Genomic DNA, 25,599 nt, shown 5'->3' with positions numbered 1-25,599 from the left:
TAAGTAGCTACACAGTACATCACGATTGATACAAAAAGGAAGAGAATCAATTTTTCTCTGTAAAGCAATGTATATGAAATAAAAACTCTGAAAACTTTAATAAACTATTGCACTGAATTAATGCATCCTGCCTAGATTGTGAGAAATTGTCTAATATGTGAGGTTTTGTGTTGGCTCAGTGTTATAATTAGATTGTTTGGTGAACAAACCATGCATGATCACTTTGGCACAGTCGTGTTTGTTTTATTTCAATTGTAATGAAACTGTGATACCTGATTATGGTGTATCTTAGGCGGGGTATACATGGGATGTTTCCTCTCCATTTGGCAGCATTAAGTGGATTTTCAGACTGCTGCAGAAAGCTCCTCTCATCAGGTAGGATACTCTTTAAAATCTTATGGCTGCTTTGTACTTCATTTTTTATCCCACAGAATAGCTTCTAATTAAATCTTAACTTAGTAATAGATAGGATTGTTTAGAGTGCTGGGGACAGTGGTGGTTTTTTTTTTTTTTGCTTTTAATGGACAGTACGTAGAAAAAGTGAATGCAAACTTGTACAGAAGTAATTTCTTTACCCCCAAAAAATCATCCAAATTGAAAGAATGTCTCTATAACTTCTAAAATGTTTCAAGTTGCCCAAAGAGGTAGAATGCTGGCCCAGGCCATAATAGGCCTTCAGGGACAAAAGCTCTAATGACTTCAGCATCCTTCATTTCCCTTACTGAAGATTCAGTATGGCAAAGAAATCCATGAAGAAGACTTGCAAGTGATTTCTGTGACTTTTACGTGAACTGAGCAAACTTAGATGAAAATCTAGCCTGGAGCAAAGTATCAGTTGCTTGACCATTTATAAAAGTCAAACTGAAAAGACTGGCTACTGCTAACATTTTAGTACACGCTCTTGGTGTGGGGATTGGTGTCTGTGGACTGTGTACCCTTTTTGGTTTTGTGAGGAAGGGTCTTGTTTATGTGAAGTAAGAACCTCTGACTTTTAAAGTCATTAATATTAATTTTTGACCTTGGGAGGGGGGAAAAAGTGCTTTGTTGCAGTACTGACAAACATTTAAGTAGTTAGTGGTGCTAGACAAGCATCCTAGGGATGTGCAAAGGTATTGAGGACTACTTTTTGATTCAAGTCAGTAAGCTATCTTAACTTACTTGCCATGTGTTTACTCAAATGGAAGGCAAAGGTAACAGCACATGTAAAAACTATGCTTTGTGGACATACAGCCTTGAAGAGTAGTACGCCTGAACAACACATCCGATGTGCTGTTCGCTGTTCATGGCTGTTGAACAATTCTTTTTAAAAGAAAAAAGGAGGAAAAAGCTTTCCCATGGAGAAGTACTGACATTAGAGTTCTGGTGAAGAAGTTCTGCTACATAAAAAGATAAAAAGAAGACTCTTAAGAAAATATTGTACTTGTCAAACAAAAAAAAAATACAGCTTTGATAACTGATTTAAATAGTAATTTTCGCGTCATGTATGTGATTAGGTGTAGAATTGCAGTTAGGGTATCTTAGATAATTTTAATTCTACTACTAAGCCTATGTTTCAGCCTGCAGGCTTGTTGCATTTAATTTCAAGAGTTGAAATAAAATCACAAGGAAGCTTTCATACATAAATTTGAAAAGTGGGAAGTGCCATAATGATGATAGTAATAATAATTTGTTTATTCCTGTATTTATTTTAAGAATGATCTTAAGAAATTTAGGGAGAGCACTGCAGGATAAACACAGCATAATCCTCTTTTGAGAAGTTTCTTTTTAACCTCCAAAATTTTACTTATGCCTTAAGGTATAACAAGTTTTTTCAAACTCTTCAAGTAAGCCTTTTGTGCTAGTGGATGTTAGTGCTGTGGTTGTTTATATGGTGTCTCACACTTTTAAACTAAAGTTTTAGCTCCTGTGACACCTGTGGATGTCATCTGTGTTCAATGAATTAGTTAGAATCATAGAATCTCCCAAGTTGGAAGGGACCCATAAGGATCATCGAGTCCAACTCCTGGCACCATGCAGGCCTACCCAAAAATTAGGACCATGTGACTAAGCGCACAGTCCAAACACTTCTTAAACTCCAACAGACTTGGTGCAGTGCCTACTTCCCTGGGGTGCCTGTTCCAGTGTGTGACAACCTGACAGTGTTATGATATTACCGGTGTTTTCTCTCTCATATTTGGAAACAGTGAAATTTTAAAGCCATGTGTCTTTTTTATTGCATTGCTAGGTTTCTTATACACCATTCTTTCCTTTCCCCTGCTTGCTTACTTACCAAACCTGAAGAATTGGTCAAATGCTTTCTTGCTCCAAAATAAGTTGAAGGTGAGGGCATGGAATTGTGTCAAGGAAGTTTTATTTACTTGAAACAATTCTCAAGGAGCATAAATTCAGTACAACTTCTCATTAAGATGAAAGAAGTTATAGTTGCTCTAATTTATTATTACTTTTGTCTGCATGGGTCTTGTGCCAAGTTTTATGGGGTAAGTTGTAATAGGAGTCAGTTTTGCGTGTTTTCTGTAGCTAAAATTACCCAGAGGAGATGATTTGTGCCCTTGTTTTTAAAAAGCTTATCATGCTACTCTGTGACTTCTAATTCAGGTACTGCCTTTATAATTTACCATTTACAGCACAACAGGCTTAGAATGAATTAGGGAGCAAAGAGTTTGTGGGCAGAAGCATGATGAGTGTGTGCTAATTGCTGTCAAATGCTAGAATCCTCCTTTGGAAGAGGGGAGAAAGGATTGTTCTGAACATATTATAATTTAGCTGAGACGCCCAGTTTATTTGAATAGACGTTACCTTTCCTACTACAAATACAGCTTTTTATTCAGATACCTATCTTATCAACAAAGGTAAGGTTAGCTAATCAGACTATTAATTAGTTTTTAGTTACTTATATATGCCCTATTGCATTATTAAATAATGCAAAGGACAGTCTTTCTAGTCGGAATGTCAGAACAAAGTTAGGGCTCATACAGTAACTTTAACTATGGATCTGCATACTCTCAAATACTTGGCTTTAAATATTTGTGATCTCAAATTTTCATTGCCCAAATATTTTGGGGAGAAAGTGATGAGGTTCTCTACAGGGCTCCTCTAATTGCTGCTTACAGCCTTCACTCCAGCTTAGTGTAGTTCTTCCCCTGGGACTAGAGAGCTAAAATGAAGGATGAAATTGAAGTAACTTCTGGATTTAGTAATGCTGACATCTCTTTATGTAAAAAATAATTTTTAAAGATTCTCTGTAGAACACTTTGAAGTTGTACCTTATTCTTAAATTTTCCTATTATCTTCATGGATTTTATGTCCAGTACTAAATTATACAGAAATATTAGGAGGTAAGTAAGATAAGAAAGAATATAGCTTCTTGCCTCAGCTCTGCTAATTGTGTTTTCCTTTAGCCTTTTCAGTTAAAAATGAACATATTTTTCAAAATACTACAAATAGCAAGGATTTGTTTCAAATGAATTATGTTTATGTGCTTCAGCGCTCTATGCAAATAGCCATTAAGTTTGCTTTGCAAGCATTTCTCTTAAGGGTAGATGAGAACAGTTTTGTGAAAGCTTCTAGTGCATAATGGGTTTTACAAATATTTGATTGGTAGGTTTTGACATAGACACACCAGATGACTTTGGCAGAACTTGTCTTCACGCAGCTGCAGCTGGAGGGTATGTAAAAAGCATTCATGCTTTTATTTTTGGTGTCCTTTTTTTTTTTCAATTGCTGATTGTTCATGTTCTTTTTTTATTATTATTATTTTTTCCTCTCTGTGTTTCTCCTATGCTTTCCCCTTGGAATTATGTAAACATGAAAATAATTTCAAGATGGATTCTATCTACAAGCAATAAAAATAAATAAATTAAACATTCAGCTCTATAAGTAATTACTGGAGTACAGTGTCCAGGTATCATCAGCTTTACCTTAGGTTTATGCTTGGGGATGAACTGGATTTTGTTTTAATTTCCCACGGGTGATGATATAGTTTCAAAGATGTCGTGCCCTGCTGTATCACGGAGGTAGAGATCAGCAACTTTGGTAAATAAATGTTTACCATATCCATAAACAAAAGCTCAATCAAGCTAAATTATAAACCATAATTAAATTCCAGAGTTTAGGTGGATGAAGTGGTCAGAACAACTTGTTCATCACTTGAGTTGTGATCTATATTGATTATTGTTATTGTATTGTAGGTTATCTATAGCAGCTACTCAAAATTGCCTGGAAGAATTGGGTAATAAATCTCATGATACACTTTGTGGGACACAAGAACTCCATGATAATGATATTTTCATTTTTCTGTTTCAATGTTGTTTAAGTAATACTGCTAAGTAATCATTCTAAGTCAAGAGATATTTGATAGGTACATTCTTGTTACAAATGATTAAGGTTAAAGTGCTATCTTTTCATATAAAAACACATGATTTGTGACTCATTCCCTCATTCATTTCCAACTTAGAAAAGTTATTAAGATTTTGTTTAAGCAAGCAGCATTGTACATATGTTATGACGATCATATTGTATTCAAAATTAATTGCACTTAAAATATTTACATTGCAACTTATATTTGGCCTTAAAATATATACATTAAAAAATTGCTTTTGTGCTGCAATCCTGGTAGCAAAAATGATGTGCTGTGCAGGTGTATTTTTTTTTTTTTTTTAAGGAATTGAGACTTCTGTTAATTTAGGTTAACTTTCATGCACTGTATGCATGCCATTTGATATCAGTACAGTTTCTATATGTGGACTTGAAATAATTAGTGTTCTTTCCTGGTTTGGTTCTGCAGTTGTGAAATGTATATTACATATAAGAAGTCATATAAAATAAATGTTAATATAGTTCAGTTGTAAGAAAAATACCATACAAGTTGTATTTTTAGCAGTTCTGACATTTGTAAAGGCCGATATTAAGGACCCATAATCTGCAATGACAAGCAATATTGCATTAATTTAACAGGAATTTGGAGTGCCTAAATCTTCTGCTAAATACTGGTGCAGACTTCAACAAAAAGGACAGATTTGGGAGGTAAGAGATTCTAGATTTATATATTCTGAAGAGTTGTTAAAGTATTACAAAAGTAGCATATCATTATATGGGCGAGTCCATGCATTCCAGTTTCTATGTTTTTAAGAAATGAAGTCCACTATAAACTATGCTTCAGCATGTCTTACCAAAAGTTATGGTTGTATCCTCTTTATTGTCTTTTTTTTGTTGTTGTTGTTTTGTTTTGTTTTATATTTTTTTGGTTTGGTTTGTTGTTGGTTTTTTTTTTAAGTATTTGCTTAGCCTTGTTTTTAAAGGCTGTTTTACATACTCAACTGCAATTTTTATGAGCCTTTTCTGCTTACAGCACGGCTCTAATGAGTTTGTTTCTCACATCCAAGGATATTAGTGATGTTTTCCAAATAACAAATTAGTCAAATCTATAAATTTCTTGCTGTTTCTGAGTTGTGTGGGTTTTTGCTTGTTTGTATTCTTTTTTTAGTGGAAAAAATACATTTTATCGTAACTGCTTCACATTTTCCCTTTCATTATATCCATCAATTTCTGTTCCTTTCCTTGTTTGTGCTCAGAACTCTTTTGGAATGACATTAATTTCTATTTTTAGTATAGTATTATTTAAGTGCAGATGGCACCATCAGTACTTGTGCAAAATCTCACATCACATCCTGGAAAATATAATTCACTCCTGTGAATGGCAGGAGTAGGGCATGAGGGGAACGTTATGGCTGTAAAGTTGTGTTATGCTTTAAATTCTTCCATCCTTTCCTGAGAAAGGATGAACTGTCTGTTGCAACTTTTCTCATTGAAGGTTTTGTTAATAGTTAGTATTAACTTGTGTTATGCAAAACAATTATTTTGGGAGAGGAAAAAGATTAAAGTAGTTAAAAATTGAGAAAAAAAATAAAAGTAATTTTAAGGGAGAGGTAGAACACTTCAAAGTGTCTGTCTCCTCAGAACTGAGTCATAGTAGCTGTCCATCTTTAAAAATAGAAAATTGAATTCTTCACCATTGTGGTGCTTTTGAAATTTTGCTTAAACTTGTTTATTTTGAGATTTGAAGTTTAATTTATAAATTTCCTCTGAGAGTATTGAGCAATATTAATCTTTCATGGTTTTGTTAACAAGAAAACAATGTATATTTTTTAAAGTTTTCTTTAACAATACCTCTGGTATGTTATTGTAGTTTAAAAAATACTGTATGTCTGTATTAGAGAAAATTCTGATCTTTTTTGCAGAACACATCTACTCGCTGTTGTATTTTGACCTTCTTTAGTTGCTGTGCACTTCCTGGATTTGCCCATATTTTTTCATGTTCCTTGAAATTACCGATATACCTAAAACCAACGTCTAATGTAAACTATTTTCCTCTATATGTTTACACGAGAAAATTAATGTAAAGCTTCTAATAAGACAGAGTTATGTATATGTATTGGCTGATAGATACATCACCTAGATAGTGTTCTGCATTATTAAATGGCCCTAGGAAATAATTTATAATATTTACGTGTTCTTCACCACAAATACTTGCTAAAAAGGGAAAGGAGTATTTAAGTTTCATTTTATTTTGCATTTTCTGTCTCTCTAGTATTATTTTGTTGTTATTTACCATTGTACTTTTTATTTAAATGTGTACTAAAGAACTCCACTCCATTATGCTGCTGCCAATTGTAATTACCAGTGCCTGTTTGCCCTTGTGGGATCTGGAGCTAGTGTGAATGACCTTGATGAGAGGGGTTGTACACCTCTGCACTATGCAGCTGCATCAGACACAGATGGAAAGTAAGTGCAATGCTTTGTACTACAGATGGTATCCTTAGAAATGTTTGGGCTGTGAATTTTGTGTACGTTTTGCCTTTGGTTTTGCCGAATGCATGTTTTATATTTTTAAAGATTAGAATTGGCAGTGGCTTCTTCATTGTGTGTAAAATATTTCTGAGGGAAAAATGAAGTATATTGTAAACAGTAAAATGTATTGTAATTTTTTGGTTATGCCCTGTAATGCAGGTGCCCTATTTTGAACAGAGTTTTTAATCCCACCTGCTGTGTAGTGGTTGAATAAACATCATCTGCAGGGTCATCATGCAATTATCTGATGGTCATAAGCATTAGGGTAATGATACTTTAAGATCAAATTTTGACAAAGGATGGTGTGTTTTGAGGAGGGTTCTTAATGTTGCCCTAAAATCAGTGTAGTCAGTCAGAAACATGCTGTAAAAGTAGTGTGTGCGTTGAAAGTAGCGTGTGCGTTGCGGTAGGCCTGGATAGAGATGAACTAGACTTATTTAATTAAATCCATCGGGATTTAATTAAACTATTCGTTTTTGGCATTACAACTCTCTCCTTAGTGTAGATTTTTGTTAAGTAATTATGCTTTTATTTATCAAATGCATCCAGAAATCTTCAAAAATCCATAAATGCTTTTTGTGTGTGTTACTTTTGTAACTAAAGGTTGTATTTAGCAGAGTTTTTAATTGTTTCAGTGCATACATTCAAAGCTTATGCAGATAGCACAAAATTGATGAGGTCAGATAAACTGCAGACATGGTATGTGTCAAGCAGGCTTTAGAAAGGTACCTCCTGCATGTGAACACACTCACAGGGATCAGAACAGGCTGGTGTGCAGCATCACATTTCAGACGGGTACAGTGACACCTTCACTGGAGAAGAGTACTTTTTAGTGCCATATCATTGTATTTTAATACAGCACTCTTAAAAAGATGGGGTAGCCACTGGAATGAGGTGGTATGTAACTTGCAGATGGACTTCTGAAGGATAAATAAAGAATATTTCCATTTAAATAATGTTTAAAATAAACGTAGACACAAATTTATAAACAAAATTGATATTTTTTACAAATATGATCAATTCCTACTGGAATTTGTTGAAACAGTATTTTAACTACCGTCTTAAAATTTGAGCTAGGATTAATTTTAGCTTCACATTTGCTGAGAAAACTTCCAAACTATAATGGTGTTTCAGATGGCATCATTTTGCCATCTGCCTTATAAAAGGGACAAGCATGAATGATGATGGCAATATAGCAGATCTTTAGAAGATAACTCAAAGAATTGTCTCTAGCAGCCTCACAATATTACTGTTCTGATGAACAGCTGGCTCTCTGCAAGACAGGCTGCAAAGCAGAATGGCCCGAGGAGAAGCTTTTTATGTTGATGCAGCAAGATGATTAGAAACAGCTGGAAAACCAGGACTACTCAGCTCATATTCAAAACAGGAAAGAAGCTAAAAATGATTGCTAAGTTGGAGTATAAAGCCTGGGAAAAAATATCAGGAAATGATCTATATAGAAATTCCAAGGATATTTATGTACGTTTTTGTAGTCTTTGTTCAGATATCTTTAAAGGCTGATTTTAGGGACAATGATTTTTTTTGCTGAAAATTATTTTCCTGTTTGTGCCCGTTTGCAAATATTTCTTTGGTATCCTTTAACAAATATTTCAGATCTGGAAAATATGCTAGTACGCCTTATTTTGACAATATTGGAGAGGGAAAGATGATCACAGACTAAAATAAACTAAGCAGTGTGTTAGGGGAGAAGAAATGTCATATTTCTATATTATAATTATTTAATAGAGAGTACACAGCTAAATAAATGGGAAATAAATTTAACTTATTTGGGCTGTCAGAAATTTTGCCAGATCTCCATTTTTAGAGGCCTTTTGAGGACAGTTAAGTATTCAGATAATACAAAATTCATATCCTTGCTGGATGAGAAGAAAGAGTTAAAAAAAAAATATCATTTGTTTTGCATTGTAAAGAATGCTGCTGGAGAAGTTTCAGAAGACTGCTTTCTGCAGAGTATTCAGTGGATTAAGATTCCTGTGAACACACAAATGTAGAAAGTACACAAATATTGAAATCTCGATAGGTAAAGTCTATGTTCTATGTATTTTTGAGCCATGAATGTTAATATAAAATCTCTTATTAAAATGAACAAAGTTAGATTGGCCAAATAAAATGTAGGGACGGTAATTCTGATGTGATGGACCACATTGACTTGGCCTTTGGATTTTCAAAAAAATAATCAAGTTTGGATTTAAATTAAAAAAACAAAACACTGTCATTAACTAAATGAGAGCACACCTTGGCTTTGCTCCTCCTCTTCTCAACTTTGTAGAGAGGCAGAGTACTATGTAATTAGATACTTTCTTTGTTGATAGCTTTTCTTTTCTCAGCTTTTTACCCCTTCCATTTTCACCCACCTGGATTTTTGCTTTCAGCCTTTGACTTGATCTCCAGTGAAGATCTCAGCTTTCACACAAGAAGGGTGATTTTCCAGCCACGTGTCTTCAGTGAGGACTTTTTAGATTCACAGACAGCATTTCTTTTGGAAGAAATGGTGGTCACTGTCTAGTGTAGTGAGAACACTCCTCTACTTTTCCAAGGTGACAGTAGAAGACCGACAGCAAATAGGATGAAAAAGCAAATGTCATGTCTGCACTTCAACAAACTGCTGTTGTTGCTTGTGAAGTTATTGGGCTCTGGACCCATTACAGTAATCTTACATTGAAATAAATTTCCATGTCATCACAGCCACTACTGGGTCTCATTCTGATGTTGATCTTGCACTTGCACTGTTCTGTCTGTTGACTCCAGGCCCTTCCTTGAAAGCTCCTTTAGAAAGATTTCTGATATTTCAGGGTCATGCTGTCATCCCTCAGGAGATGACTCCTCTGGTAGAATTTCTGCCTGTGTTTCTCCAAGGTTTGAATGATCAAGTTTCCTCTTTTAAGAATAGATCAGAGGTCATATTAGGATTTCTGCCTCTCAAATCTAAAACTGATGTATTCTTCTGCAAGTTTTTCATAACAGCAAAGCCTAGCTTTATCATACAAATGTTGGGGGTTTTTGTGTGTGTGTGTGGTTTTTTGTTTTGTTTTTTGTCTTTCTCTCAATTTCCTTTGAGATAAATGGGAAATAAAAATCTCATAGTGTCAGTCTATCTAACTGACCCTTTTGGAACTACTGGTAGTGGTAATCTGTGAAACCTGTAGATAAGCTGTGCTAATGAAGAAAGATTCCAAGCTGGATCTGCCAAGATTTTTTTCAGCTTCACATCTATTTTACTGAACTGATGCAGAAGTATTTCATAACGCCAAAAAAGGAGAGAGGATGATGACCTGTTGTACACTTCAGAAAACCAAATGGTTTCACCAGCATGTTCAGATTCATCATAGTGACTTGCTATAAACATCTCTGCATTCCAAGGGCATGTCTTCATGCTTCTTGATCTACGGAATCCATCTTTCCATCTATCATACAATGTATGTGTTGAGTACAATGTAGCTTAACTTAAGAGTGTTCCTCAACTGTTATCAAGGCAAGGTTCTCCTGACCAGATTTCACCACAGCACCAACAGTCCTAACCCAAATGTTTTAACGAACCATTTTAGAAAGACTGGAATGTCACCCTCCCTGTCTGGATATCTGGCTGATGAAGGAACTGTACAGAGGTTGGGTCTCTTCAGACTTTCACTTCAGAGATTTTGTTCAGTTCTCATTCAGTCTCTGGAAGCCATTCTATTGCAAGATGTGTTCCAAGTTGTAAGAGAGGTTGGAGCATTTAAATATACGATTGCCACCTCAGTGATGTCTGTCTTCTGTTTTAGTCACAGAGCAGTAAATAGCTTCACAGTAGACTACTTCAAAACACTTGAATCTCACTCCACTCTGGACACATGGTACCTGTGCTGCTTGGTGGTCCTCTTCTGAATGGTTAGGTGATCCTTTCAGTGGCAAGATGATCTACCCATTTCATTCTTCTTTTTGCTGTATGGTAACAGGTAATCCCTCACAGGCAGAGATCACTTGTGGAAATCATGGATATCTCAGGGTGAAGGGGCCAGACATTTCTTACCAGTATTCTGGAGCTCAGAGCTGTATAGAATACGTGCGGAGCTTTCTGGTCTTCTCTTCAGAAATACTGTGCCCAGGTCTCAACAGAAACTCCAATCACAGTGTACAACGTTGATAAATGGCACATCATATATCCTCTCTTTCTCTGCTGGAAGCAAATCATCCAATCTTTCAGTATACCAGCAGGTGGCTTTAATCAATTCAGCTTTGCTGGACGCTAAGTGGGAGATCAAGTCCAGTGATCTGAAGTTCAGCTGCTTCTTGTGAAGAACCAGACAGTCTGTTCTCACATTAGGCGGGGTCATGAATTTGGCTCGTTCTTGGTTCTGTTATATAGTTAAGAAGTATGCGCCTCTTCCCAGATCCTGAAGGTCCTGATTGAGGTAGGACATGGGGAGACTTTTACAATCCTACATGTTTGACAGATTTAGCATGAGAATCATCTTCATCTGTCAATAAGAAGTCTGTAATCTGTCTTTCTTTCCTGCTTTGTTAATTCTGAATTTCCAGAGGCTTTGTAGAATGATGATCTTGCTTAGTTGCACACCTCACCACATGGATGTTTGGAAGCCCTTATTGTCCTCTCGTGAGCAAGTTCCCAAATAACCTGATGCGACTCTAGGACTGTTTTTTTTTTCTCACTGGTCTCTATCTTATCCTGAAGCTCTTGAAGCTGAGATTGGATGTGTACAGTAGTTTAGTTTAAGCCAACTTCCTTCCTCATTTTGTTGCTTCAGAGTTCTCATTCTCATTGTTTTTAAGCTCTGCAAAACGTTGGTTAAAGTGTAGACAACATAAAACTATGAATGAGTAGGGTTGTTGGTTGGAATCATTTAGTGTGCACTTGTGGAGTCTCTCTTAAAAAACAGAAAAATAGTAATCGTTCTTTAAGAGAGGGAGCTGACATTAATACCCTGTTTTTCATCCTTCTGGCTTGAGTGTCTGTAGCTGAAACTGGTGATCATGTTCTGCCTTACAGCATCATGTAACAAGAGTACGAAATGATTAGGATATGAGTATGTCAACAACTAAGTGTGTTTACTATATATAAGTATATATATATAAATCAATAAATTAGTGTCTGGTAGTGGAATAGAGTCTGTGATTCTATTGGACTGTGTATCCTGAGGAACTCGTCTGTTTTTTCTCTTCCTTCTGTGTTAAGTACAGAAAAGCATACTGATATATCGTGGAAAACACAGACATAATAATCATTTATATTAACAAAGGTCTCTACAATCTTATTAGCTAGGAGGAAGATAGCCATGGAATATTAGTTTTAGCCAAGTCAGCGGATTTAGAGGATTCAGCATTCACACAGAGAAGGATTCTTCCAGATTTTGGAAGCGTTGTGATTGACCTTAACACTTGGTGTACTAAGGAGTTCTTTAGTCAATATTGTATATTAAATCAGTGTTCTTGTTGGCTGCATTCTATTTTCCAATTTAATTGGAATGATGTATCACTTACTGTAAACTTGAAATTCAACATTTAGATATATGGTTGCATATTTCAATTTAAATAGGTGCCTGGAATACTTGCTAAGAAATGATGCCAATCCAGGGATCCGAGACAAACAAGGATACAATGCAGTTCACTATTCTGCTGCTTATGGTCATCGCTTATGTCTTGAATTGGTAAGAAAACATTACAGATGAAAGCTGTAACAGCTGTTCTTACAGAGCATGATGCAAAGGCCAGGGCATTTCTCCTTCTTCATTCTTCACCTCTTAGCTTAGGTTGATAGTATTTTTCTTCCCCTGTGATAGTAAATATTTAAGCTCTTGTTACTCTTGAAATAGAGGCAAGGTGAGGAGCTGAGATTGTAGATACCAATTAAAAAAGATAATAAATTCCGAGATGAAGAGGTAACACTGGTTGAGGATATGGGATATTAGTTTTGCTGTGTTTTTAATTCAGGATACACTGCTAATTGTCTTCTTGATGGCTGAAGTAAAATAACCACAGGAATCCCACTAAGGAATATTAAGAAATTTCACAAATGTCATCTGAAGGAGCAAATTAAAATGTAGGGAAAAGCTGTAAAGTAAGGGTGTCTTATAGTTCACATAATGCTGAGTTCTTACAGTAATTAATGGCCATACAATAGAATTTTAGATGATAATAATTTGAGGCCTCAGGGTAGTTTTTTATGGATCCCTTTGCTTTTGTATGGGATCAAAGAACATAACATATATGTTATTTGATGCGAAATGATTTTATATTTTCTGTGTTGTACAACTTAATATTTTAATACAAATTGTACTTTCCTATCCAAGTGTATTAAAATATGACTTCTGGATGTTTTTAATTGCAGATTGCGAGTGAAACGCCTCTAGATGTTGTAAGTGTGTATGATTTCTAACTGTTAAAATACAATACCGAAAAAGGGAGCATGTCGTTTTAAAAATACTGGTGCTTATTTTTAGACTTATTCAACCATTTCTTCAATGCCTAGATGTATTACTTAATTTCAATCGCAATTTAGATTTAATTGCAGTAGCTGCAAATCAAACTCTTTAAAAGATCAAAACTGATATATAGAATTCCTAAAGAAGCTGTAGTCCTATATTTTTCTTTCTAATGGTCTTTTTTATTTTTCAATATGTGTATGCTGGAAATAATAGCAATTATTGATGAACGTTTTTAAAGGGGGAGGGATTTTTTCACTCACTCAGGCTTTCTCTTTTAAGCTAATGGAAACATCAGGTACTGACATGCTGAATGATTCAGACAACAGAGCACCTATAAGCCCACTGCATTTAGCTGTAAGTATTTCATTCTTCAGTGATGATAGCTCATCTAATTGCAGACAGGATAATTTGGATTTGTTCTGGTTTTTGTTTATTTGTTTATTGTTTATTTTGTTCTTAAATAACCCAGTAATAATAAATTAAACCTGAAAAATAAATATGTGATATTCCTAAATGAGCTATGCAGGTTGATTTTCGCATTTCACTTGAAACTTGCTACATGGAACAGCCTTCATTTGGAATCTCATAATTAAGATTTATGTTATAACTTATATTAAAGAAACTTTTAGAAAACTTCTATAAGTAATGATTTTTTATTATTATTATTATTTTTTACCATCGTTTATTATGAAAGATGTTTGTCTATAGTACTTTGAGGAAACTTGCAAAAATAGTAGGAGAAGAGGCAAACTGGTGAAACTGTCTATAGAAATGTGTATTGAAAAACAGAGTAATCAGCTCAATATGTGGCTTTGATCTTTTCACTGGACTCCCAGCAATGGAAAATATGTCCTTTCTCAGCGTACTTTCTGAAAATAGCCCAAGTCTCATGCAGTACATATATTGCTATATATATGACAAAGGGAAAAGTAATCTAATACTGCTAAATGAATGGAGTTAAAGAGTCTATTGCTGGAAATGAGTTTTGTCTGGGGACAGAGGTTACATATCCCTGAGTAGAAACTCAAAGTTTATTATGGAAACTATAAAACCATAGCTGCAGATATTTATTTTTGTTACTATCTTTGATGCTCTGTCTTGACACATACCAGCAGAGTATTGTCTATGTTTTGGTTTGGTTTTGATTCTTATATGTCTATTCTGATCTCTTGATGTTTCATTTGCTAATTACCTTCTGCTTTTACCAGCTATGGTTACTGTAGCTATTTGTATTGCATTTTTTATCTTCAAAATTTTAGACTTTTTCTGTTTTAGTATTTTGTTTAAAGAAATAACAGGAATTAGTTATGTTTGCATGTGCTTGACACATGCAATAATGTAACTAGCATAAACAATGAAACCTGCAGTATTCAAAATACTGGTGGCTGTACAAATAGGAGACAGAGACAATTTTCTGAAAGTACTTTGTTGCTGATTGAAAGCATGAAATGAAAGAACACCACCTTCCTGCTGAAATTATTTTTGAAAGTGGTTGTTACTATTTTGTAACTACTTACGTGCTGTATCAGGAGCTCTTCTCCATGTTAAAACAAAAATATTGTCTTCACAGTTTCATTTATGTAATCCTGGTAAGAAGTGGGGAAAATGTGAAGGACGGGAAACCTGAAGATTTTTTTTATTCTCTTAGGCCTACCATGGCCACCATCAAGCTCTGGAGGTGCTGGTACAGTCGCTGCTGGACCTTGATGTGAGGAATAACAATGGAAGGACACCATTGGATCTTGCTGCCTTCAAGGGACACGTGGAATGTGTAGATGTGCTCATTAATCAAGGAGCATCAATCTTAGTGAAAGATTATGTTGTAAAGAGAACCCCAATACATGCTGCAGGTATGTGCTAACTGATAAACTCTAAAATTTGGGCTTCTGAAATGGATCATCTTCATATTTAGAAGTCTTTATTTTTAATATTCTAAGAAATAGTGTTTAGGAATGGATAATGACTTTTTTTAAGTTACAGTTAAGGTACAGACTCAGACCTATATGGTTAATTTAAGGTATAGATTCACCCCATATTCACCCCATAAATCATTCCAACTTGAGGAGTGCTGTTCCATTCCACTCTCTAAACAGGTACAGACAATGGTTTAGATTGGAAGGGACCTTTAAAAATCTAGTTCCAACCCATGGCATTGTCCTTTTCCATTCAACTAGCAAGGCTAGTTGTACTGACAGGTGTCAAAGATGTGTTCTTGTTTCACTCCTCATCTTTCACGCAGCCCAAATTTAGATACGTGAGCTGTGTTGCCTGTCTTGGCAGTAAAATGCTTCTAAAAATGACTGGAGTCTTGGAAAATTCTATCAGTTTGCAAAGAGACATGAAAACTGTGCTTTGTCTTTTCCATGTTTTTAAATCACACCTTGCTGCATGTTTTCAAATAACAGCAATCCTTTGCAGTATTTTCTCACTGCCTTTCCTAGAAACCATCTATAAATTTACTTTCTGAAAGTCTGGCATTCATGCCTTATTCTCATTTTTTCCTGTCTTTGAAAATAGGCTTATTTAAATTGACATTTAGTTATGATGTTACAGAAATGTCTCAGTAAAAAGAGCATTATGTGCAAAGCATCATTATTCTAACTGCTTCATTTGTTCAGCTCTGAGCACAAGCTATTTCACTTAGCTCCTCCTAACTTCTGTTACCATTTCTGTCAACTGGAGAGTCACGAATTGTCACTGTTCTTACGTGGACTGAATAGAGCAGCTGTGTGCCAGAGATACTTTCTCTTCCAACAAGCATTCATTTGTCTTTCATGAGTTGCATTTAAATGTGATTTCTCATTTGTTTTCTTTCTTTCCTTCTTTCCTTCCTTCCTTCCTTCTTTCTTTCTTTCTTTCTCTCTTTCTTTCTTTCTTTCTTTCTTTCTTTCTTTCTTTCTTTCTTTCTTTCTTTCTTTCTTTCTTTCTTTCTTTCTTTCTTTCTTTCTTTCTTTCTTTCTAAACTACTTGGTTAATCCTTCTGCACACTGTTTCCTTCCCCTTCTTTCTAAATGTGATTTCAGTTAACATTTCATAACTATGCACATGTCTATGCGTGCTAACAAAACCCACATATGATTGGCTAGGTATCTGTTTGCTTGTTTTAAGGCACAGGTAAAAGTTGTGCTAATGATTATACTTGATTATTCCTTCTTGTGGACATTGCATACATGTAAGCATATACATATGGCTAAATGTGTGCAACTTCATTGATAAGTGAAAAACAAATACCTGCTAGGAATTGACAGTTGAAATCGATTCTCTGTAATATTGTATAATCTAGAAATCGTAATATGATTTCTAAAATCATTTTTGAGTGTTCATATTTTTGCTTTTGATTTATGTTAAAACAATGATAACGCTGTACACTGTGTTCTGAAGTTACTGGGCTTTAGTATTTAGAACTTTAGAAGTTACAATTCTATTTGAGCTGCGTACTCAAAGGCAATTAATGTTAAACTTATTTTAATAATATTTTACAGCTACAAATGGTCACTCAGAATGTTTACGACTATTGATAGGAAATGCAGAGCCACAGAATGCAGTGGACATTCAAGACGGAAATGGACAGTAAGTTTAAAAGATACATTCTATTCTTCAGAAGTTACTGCATTTTATAACATGCAGTAAACTAAATAGTATTTTACATCAGTGATTTTTCACGTGTTACTTTCGAAGGAGATGATATGTGAACTAGGACAAATGAGAGTGCATATTTTGCTATACACAATTTTGGAAGTGAAAAATAGCCTGTTCAGTCTTATCCTAGTAACTTAAGCAGGAATTCTGAATTAGTGGAAATTAATTTATTTTCTTGAATCTAGTGGCATTCTTGGAGTGAAGGTAGTGCTAGAGAAGCTTACTGATGGTCTAAATTTTACAAGTGTTCTTCAGAAGGATAGAAGTTGTTATATTTCAGCTGAGTCCTGTTAAATTTCCATGTAGATTTCACTTCATTTCACTCTCTGTGTAGGACTCCTCTGATGTTGTCAGTTCTCAATGGGCACACCGACTGCGTTTATTCACTCCTTAACAAAGGAGCAAATGTAGATGCCAAAGACAAGTGGGGAAGGACTGCATTGCACAGAGGGGTAAGAGAATATTCCTTTTCTGTCCTTTCTAGTATTATACGTAGTAATTTCAAATACAGATTTAGTCTGTAGTGTTAATGAATTTCTCATTGTTTTCATCATGCCAATCTTAGCTTTCAGTTGCTTTTTTAGTTGCTTTCAAGGCTAGCTGTTGCTTTTTGCCACATACCCTAAAAATTCTGTTGGGCCTCTTGAGTCTCTTGATCTTGCTATAAATTGTTGACTGGTATCAAAGTACAGTTTTGTCATGGGGTGTGGGTTGTATTAATGGGAGGAAGAAAATCAGAAAATTATGATGTATGCTATAGGCTAAACAGATTTGTTTTTTTAAAAAATTTGTGCCATATAAGGTAACTGAATGAGCCCTGAAGATTTGTAGTTTAATCAGTATTATTCCAAAAAATCATCCTGTCGTGAATATAATAACACATTGCCATTTTTCCAACAGAATGTCTGTTTCAAGAAATAAAAATTGCGCTTATTTTGTTATTACTTGAAAAATCTAAGACATTACCTGTAGTTGTTTGCTGTAGTTATACAGCTTAGCTCTCTCTCTATGTGAATATTTGCAAATATGCTATTTCATCTCTCTCTCTCTCTCTCTCTCTCTCTCAGGCAGTTACTGGGCACGAGGAATGTGTGGAAGCATTGCTTCAACATGGTGCTAAGTCCTTATTACGAGACTGCAGGGGGCGGACCCCTATACACTTGTCAGCTGCATGTGGACATATAGGTGTTCTAGGAGCTCTCTTGCAGTCAGCTACATCTGTGGATGCAGTACCTGCAATAGCAGACAATCACGGCTACACATCGCTGCACTGGGCCTGTTATAATGGTAAACATGAAAGCAATCTTCTTCGCTTTAGAAGCATCTCGGGGGGAACTGACTAGTCATTTTTGTTTTTATATTAGGTCCAGAACAGCATAATCGCCACATAATTATAACTTCCTCTTCAATGAATTAAGTGTTGACAGTGTTTTCACTTCAAATCTTATATGGAATATGAAGTTAAATGTCAGAATTCTCACAAAATTAATAAAAGGAGCCAACAGTTTGAGGGAAAAGTTACGGAACAAAACAATGCTGTTGGGTACAGTGGTGTACCTATGACAGGACTAGGAAATCATTTCATTAATTAAGATTTGCAATCTACTAACTTGGCTAACTTACTCATGGCGACACTGGTCATTTAAGGACAACTTTAATGTTGGCGAATGTTGGCTAATACATTTGTATATATTTTATTGTATTCTGCAGTTAGTCATATTAACTGTAATTAATGAAGACAAGTGACAGAAGGAAGTTTTATATACAAATAGGTCTGAATATAGAAAGCATCTTTTTAACTTAACTAAGCAAAGTTAAATTGTAATCAATAATATAATATAATGTAATCAATAATATAATATAATGTAATCAATAATTATATATATATATATATATATATAGCAAAGTAACCTGTTCTGATGTTCATATATTCTTATCTTCCTGGAAATAAAGTTATTCATCAATTACAGAATTATGAAGCGTACATTTAACTCTTATGGCTTGATCCATTTTCAAGAGTGACCACAGTGTCTGAATAAAACAGAATTGAAATATTCTTGATTTACAGAATGAAAATTTTACAGAACTTGTGAAAATGCAAATCTTCAGATGATGCTGATTAGTTAACTAATCTTCACTGCATATATGCAGCGAAGGTCAAACAAATGTTTATAATTTTTAGCTACCTATGCACTGGTAGGCTGTAGAATTTTGAGAATAATACTGTGATAGGTTGAACGTGTTATTTTTAAGCTGTTGCTGTGACTGTTGACTTAGTTTATTGTCAGATTTAGCAAGACAGTGGAAAAAAAAATCCCTATATGGTAGAGGCACTTTCATTTATGCTTAGTGGTGAATGTACAGAAGAGTTTGATAGGTGAAGATGTAAAGAACTAAATTGAATGTTCTGCATGTTCTTCAGACAGCGTGAGATCCCTTTAAATTTCACAGAGTTCATGGTGTTAAATAATCACTTTGATTTTCTGGATTCTAAAAATGCTTTAGTTTCTAAACATAGGCCTCTCAAATATATAGCCTATGTGTCTAAAGCTTTCAAATTAAACGTTGCTTAATCTAATTTAGATAAATAAATAAATATAAATAAATAGATATTTTCCCTTTTGTATAATACCTTACTTTACGTTTTCTTTAGGTCATGACAGTTGTGTAGAGCTCCTCCTGGAACAGGAAGTTTTCCAGAAAATGGAGGGAAATTCTTTCAGTCCGTTGCATTGTGCTGTGTAAGGAAGAGCAAAATTATTCTTTATAGATTTCATCACAGTATTTAACAAAAGATTTATCATTCTGTAAATAACAGTCTGTTTAATTCTTTATAGGATAAATGACAATGAAGGTGCTGCAGAAATGTTAATTGATACACTAGGTGCTGGTATTGTAAATTCAACAGATTCAAAAGGAAGGTAAGTATGCATCTGTGTAATGAAAAAATGTACATAATGGTTGCATCAACTACTAAATTCTATCATTGTTTTGTTTTTAATTGCTCTTAGATTAATTATTTCTTCCCCTGTTTTTATTCTTTGAAGATTTTTTTATTATTTATTATTTATTATTTATTATTTATTATTTATTATTTTTTAATCCTGTTCTGATTCAGTAAACTTAAAGTGGCTTTTTGTTGTGTAGACAAGTTCAGGAATGCTTAAAATTGCATTCCTTTGGGGGTAGTATTTAATGTGTATTTCTTTTTCTGAATCAAATAATATCTGTAGTATAAACTTATTATTTTAAACTATATAGATAATAAAGTGACATGTGTGAAACTCGAAGGTGTTTATTATCTAAAGGCACCAGTCACAACTCTAACAATACTGATACTAAATGATCAACTGCCCCATCTTTTGTACCTGCACGATCACAGTCAGTATGGCTCTTTGTATGAATTAGAAAGCCAAGCTGAACATAACCCTGTTGTCTTTTGATTTATTGCAGGACTCCTCTTCATGCAGCAGCTTTTACAGATCATGTTGAGTGTCTACAGCTTCTGCTCAGTCACAACGCTCAAGTAAATGCTGTAGATGCTTCGGGGAAAACACCTTTAATGATGGCTGCAGAAAATGGGCAGACAAATACAGTTGGTAAAGGGAAATTTGTATGCATTTCTGCTACATTTGTTAGTCTTACTGCAGATAAAGTTGCCTAATAGTTATGTTATTGTGGTTATATTTTGTCAAAATAACACTTTCATTTTGCACAAGTATAAGTTCTTAAAACTTTGCAGAATGTGCTTTTAGTTGATACAAATCTTTATTTCCCCCAGAGGTGCTGGTTAGCAGTGCTAAGGCTGATCTCACTTTGCAAGACAGTTCTAAGAACACAGCACTCCATTTGGCTTGCAGCAAGGTGCGTGCATAGTCTCACTTCATCAGCGCTGAGCTTTGTGTTATCAAGCGTTGTTTGCAAATAATAACTTTGAAAAGGCATTCAAAGCTATTTTTGAAGAGTATTTGTTATATGACAAATGTTTGTTCTGTATTAAGGGTCATGAAACTAGTGCCTTGTTAATACTGGAGAAGATTACAGATAGAAACCTCATCAATGCCACCAACGCAGCCTTGCAAACGTATGTATCAGCAGTGAGTGTTTTTTCAGATTACTTTTCGGTGTGTTTCTGTTAAAACCAGTAACTTGCTCATAAAGTGGAATATTTTTTTTCCCCAAATTGGTTTAATTTTGGTTGAATTGCTTAATACAAAGAGTTGAGCCAACTCAAATTGAAAAGGTGTCTCATTCAAACTTAAAGTTCAAATTTTAGCTGAGTAAAAACAACAGTGAATAAATCTTAAGTTACTGTGATTCAGGGAATCCTGTGTGGATTTACTGCAATCCAGTGACATTACCTGTATTCCAATATTGCTGTTTTACAAATTATCTAAATTTTAATTAAAATTCCCTTGAGTTAAACTTACTAGAGTCATATTAAGATTTGCTCTTCAAAGCTAGTTATTTTAAAACAAACAAACAAAAAAAACTAGCTGAAGTATGCTTTTATTCTTCCGCATGCTTTCTGTTAGTAACAGATGTTTTACTGAGATGGAAGACTTTATTTTCTATTTAGAATATATATATATATAAATAATACTATTTATATAGTATTATCTATACTACAGAAATCTACAGAAATGCTTTCTGAAGACTTACGATCAAGTAGAATTAAGCCCATTTAGTCCAATTATAGAGAAAGCTTAAAAATGTATATGTAATACTGTGTAATGTATTTCAGGACGGGCTATTAAAATGACTCGTCTACATTTTTTTCCTTTTTTAAGACTGGATCTGTATTATAGTTAATATTTGACACCTGATATGTAGCTGAGTTATGCACATGAATTGTTAGACTGCTTTCATAATACAATCATATAGGCCATTTAGGAAAGAAAACTTCTGGAACTTTTTAGTAACTAGAGTATTTTTCTGGCCTTGCATCCCCTCTGCAATCTGTCATGTTCAAACCCCTACAGTTTCACCAACTATTCAGAGGTCTGCTTGAACCTAAGGAGTTAAGATAATAAGACTTTCCTTCTTGTGCTCTTGCTGCTCACTGTGGTGCACCTCAGGCAGCAAGAAATATGCAGAAAGCAGGAAGGGGATTGATTGCCCCATTCCTGGCTTGAACAGGAATATCTAGAGAGAAGGAAAAGCTAAACTGAGATGGGAATAGAAGTGGGAAAGTATACTACCACAGGCTCATCTAATTCCACCCACGTGCCTTGGCTCATATAGTCCGATCAACAGATGTTGTGGGGAAAAATAGGTACATATTCACACCTCCATATAATGTTTATGTAAATTTCAAGATTTTAATAGTTGTTTAAAATGTTACTGGTTTAGCAAATGTTTTTCAGTACCTAAACTGGCTATGGTCTAAACAGCTTTCATTATAAACAGTGTCCTTCCTACTTTGTGGCAAGATGAGCATTGCAATTGCTGGCTCTATGTGAAAATGATTTTTTACATTTTTCATTGTATCAGTGGCGTGCAGTAGTTCTTGAATTTTAATACTTTAACATAAGCACCATAGATACAGCTTCTCCTATTTGTGTCTTCTGCATTTCTATTCTCTAAGTGAGGCACTTGTTTTCGAATCAAAATAGATTTCAGTTAATTCAAACAATTTTAAGAACCTCAAAACGAATGAAGAGCAATATAAAGCAGAGTGGAAGTAAGCTGATTATTCTGTTTCCTGCTGAGTGATGGCAGGATCTATTTAAGCCAGGGGGAATCAGTTCTGAAAAACTGTTGCATTTGGGGAAGGTGTAATTAGAATAGTTGAGGTAAAGCTATGCTTTCCTCAATAGATGGAGTCACCACAAAACAGAGTTATAGTTAATAGTCTGAGGTTTTGAAAAGTAATTTGTTTTTCTTCTTGCTTTGTGCATTATAAATTTTTAATCTCTAGTCACAATGGAACACAGCGGTTTCTAAAAGGCAGATTGATTAAATGCCTCTGCATCCCTTAAAAGAATTTGTATGCAATAAAATGTGACTACCATGCTGCTGTTTGTATTTGAATGATTATTGCCAGTGACATACAGTAACTCTCAGATGAGACACTCACTGTTAAAATAGTGGGGGATTTATTAATAGCAAAGTGTATTTTTTTTCTAACTTTTTAATGTGATAAAGTGCATAAATAGGCACGTCATTTCTAGCAGCTACTTCCCCACAGTGTGTTTCCATAAAAAGAGAAGTGCACAATTATTTTTTTATAGTTTATTTGCAGTGAAAAAAGAGATTTGCAGTCTTTTTTTTCTGATCCCGATTATTGTATATGCTGTATTTGGACAATGTGTAAATAATGTACAAATACTTCAATAATCATTTAACTAGATGCAACCTACCTTTGTTATTTATTATCTTGTTCTAAGTTTTATATACGAGTTTGCTTCCCTCCTCAGGCCTCTGCATGTTGCTGCTCGAAATGGACTAACGGTTGTAGTTCAAGAACTTTTAGGAAAGGGAGCAAGTGTACTTGCTGTAGATGAAAATGGTAAGAATAAATTTAACTTTGTTTCCCCATAAGGAACCATGGTTTTAAACTCAGCTCACTGAAAAGCAACAACCACTTGGAAATGTCATATAATACTTGCAGTAGGTTCCTCCATACAAAAAATGTTGTGTTGGTGATGGATCGTTTTAGAAAAGCAGCAGAAGTATAAGGAGAATGAAAGCTTTCAGAACAATACAGGTCATGGTATAGAAAGGTTTGGTTTAAATTTATGGTCAGATAATGTATATGCTATAAATACACTGGCTCCGGTGTACTGGAAACAGAAAAACATAATACTCAAAGTGAAATAAAGCTTTCAGCTGTTAAGCTGGATTGAATTGCCATCCATTTTGTCAGGTGTTAGTATTGGTGTTAGTTTTTAAAAGCAAGTATGAATTACAGGTCCCAGTAACTGGGTCTCAAGTTACTGGCTCATTAAAGTTTTTTGTTACATAGGAGTAAGAAAAAGTAACTGCTTTATCAAAGAGAATAAATTCTGTAGCTTATAAGGACAAAAGAAAAGGGGATCTATTGACTTCTTATTTGCATATTTTCACATCTGTGGTCCTCCAAAGCTGTGCTATTAAGAGATTACTCTCCTGTTCTTATGCTACGCTCCAATATGCCTTTAAAATGAAAGCAGTAGCTGATTTTTTTTTGCATGTTTGTTTTCCTCCCAGAAAGGATGTGTCTGATTAACAGTTCTGATTAGATTTCCATTTTGAAAAGATTTTCCTTTCTTGAGGTTTACTGTGATTTTCCTTTTACAGTGTTTCTCAAGTTATACTGCTTGTAGTGATTTAAAGACCATTCCTCCCCTAAAATAGGGTATACAGGGGAAACTGCTAAATGAAATGCCCTAAAGCGAAAAGATGGGAAAACACTGTTTTTGGTTTTTGCTTCTCATCACAAGTGTGCTAATTGGAGACATTTATTTTTTTTGGTGGACTTTTCTTGTGTAGCCAGTCAGTTCAATGATAGAGCAGACCTTTGACATAACAGAGAAATAAGTTGTTTGCCATAGAAGTCCCATTTCTCTGGCAGCTTGGGGATCCAACTGTAACGTGTTAAACTTCTTTTAATTCTGCTAATATTTTAAATCTTCAAACAACTCTGAGTGCTACCTACCCTAGTTCCCCTCTGTGGTTCCTAGCATTTCTTTCTAGTAGCAATTCCTTTGTTTATAAAATCTTAAGAAGCCTTGAGTATATTGCTAATGAATTCTCCGTCTCTTAGGTGAATGTGCCAGCTTAAAGTTCAGTGTAGACAGAGTGATAAATACTTTGAGCTGGGAGAGAACAAGCGAAATATTTATGGGATTTATCAGTTTACCTATTTTACCTGTCATTGTACATATTTCTTAATTCTTAGAAGTATTCGTGTATCAGCAGTTTGCTAAACCCTTTGCAAAAGTTTTCTTGATTTCCATAGTATACCTTTCATATTAAATGGAAAAGATGGTGGTAGCCAGGCTGTGCTTTAAGTCTACTTGTCTTGGATTTTCACATCTACTGCTAGAGTTAAAGTGTTTCTAAAGCAAAAAGAAAAAATATGGTTTCATTATTTATTTGATACTAATAACGCACAAATAGACAAACTTAGACAAACAAATAGACAAACACAATAGGCAAACTTAGGGTGCTTTTTAATTATTATTATTATTATTAGAAAGGATGGAAAGAGTATGATTCCTTCCTTTTTGAGGGCAGGAGGATGAAAGCTATCTGCTTAGCAGAACAGACTCAAAAAATAGGCTAAGAAATAGGCACTGGGATGTTGTGCATCAGTACTAATATTCTCTAACATAGCTCAGATGAAAGTAGTGATCTGCCACACAAGCTTAACGTTTCAGGTAGAACTAGATAAAATTGGAGGTAAGTTTCAGTTATTTTCCATGGCAGTGTGTCTTGATGTATAGAATATGTAGCTAGCAGGATCTTAGCTTGGTATGGAGTGGGCAATCTTTGAGACTGACCCTTTCTATAAAGGCTGCACTGAGGTGTGGTGTGGTTTTTGTTATTGCTTGCTTGTTCTTGTTGTTTTTTGTTCTTTTCAGTTTACAAGCAAAATTTATCCATCTTTACAAGCGTATTTATCTATTTGTGTGAAACTACTTAATATCCCTCTGCTGCTGTATCTGAGCTACAGAAAATTACTTGA

At 34.7% G+C, this 25,599-nt stretch overlaps 1 protein-coding gene across 5 annotated transcripts in view; it reads left to right on the top strand.

Moving 5' to 3' along the window:
• Positions 1–25,599, top strand: part of ANKRD28 (ankyrin repeat domain 28) — a gene marked incomplete at its 3' end in the record, with an annotated part of 114,897 nt that overhangs the window by 86,548 nt on the left and 2,750 nt on the right. For 3 of the 5 annotated variants that reach the window (XM_084282232.1, XM_084282234.1, XM_084282231.1), the window contains 17 exons: positions 293–375; positions 3,602–3,665; positions 4,954–5,022; positions 6,640–6,780; positions 12,401–12,512; positions 13,193–13,219; positions 13,569–13,643; positions 14,938–15,139; positions 16,772–16,859; positions 17,263–17,380; positions 17,996–18,215; positions 19,582–19,669; positions 19,766–19,849; positions 20,382–20,527; positions 20,710–20,792; positions 20,930–21,012; positions 23,348–23,439. In XM_084282232.1, coding sequence (XP_084138358.1) covers positions 293–375; positions 3,602–3,665; positions 4,954–5,022; positions 6,640–6,780; positions 12,401–12,512; positions 13,193–13,219; positions 13,569–13,643; positions 14,938–15,139; positions 16,772–16,859; positions 17,263–17,380; positions 17,996–18,215; positions 19,582–19,669; positions 19,766–19,849; positions 20,382–20,527; positions 20,710–20,792; positions 20,930–21,012; positions 23,348–23,439 — 1,775 coding nt within the window. Of the gene's footprint in view, positions 1–292; positions 376–3,601; positions 3,666–4,953; positions 5,023–6,639; positions 6,781–12,400; positions 12,513–13,192; positions 13,220–13,568; positions 13,644–14,937; positions 15,140–16,771; positions 16,860–17,262; positions 17,381–17,995; positions 18,216–19,581; positions 19,670–19,765; positions 19,850–20,381; positions 20,528–20,709; positions 20,793–20,929; positions 21,013–23,347; positions 23,440–25,599 lie in introns of those variants that run through there. The other 2 variants (XR_014618230.1, XM_084282233.1) reach the window with 2 other exon arrangements.

The sequence above is a fragment of the Netta rufina genome (assembly GCF_964035555.1).
Source record: "Netta rufina genome assembly, chromosome: 2".
NCBI classification, from domain to species: domain Eukaryota; kingdom Metazoa; phylum Chordata; class Aves; order Anseriformes; family Anatidae; genus Netta; species Netta rufina.
Note: the sequence above shows the minus strand (reverse complement) of the source record. Positions and strands in the feature narration are given on the sequence as shown.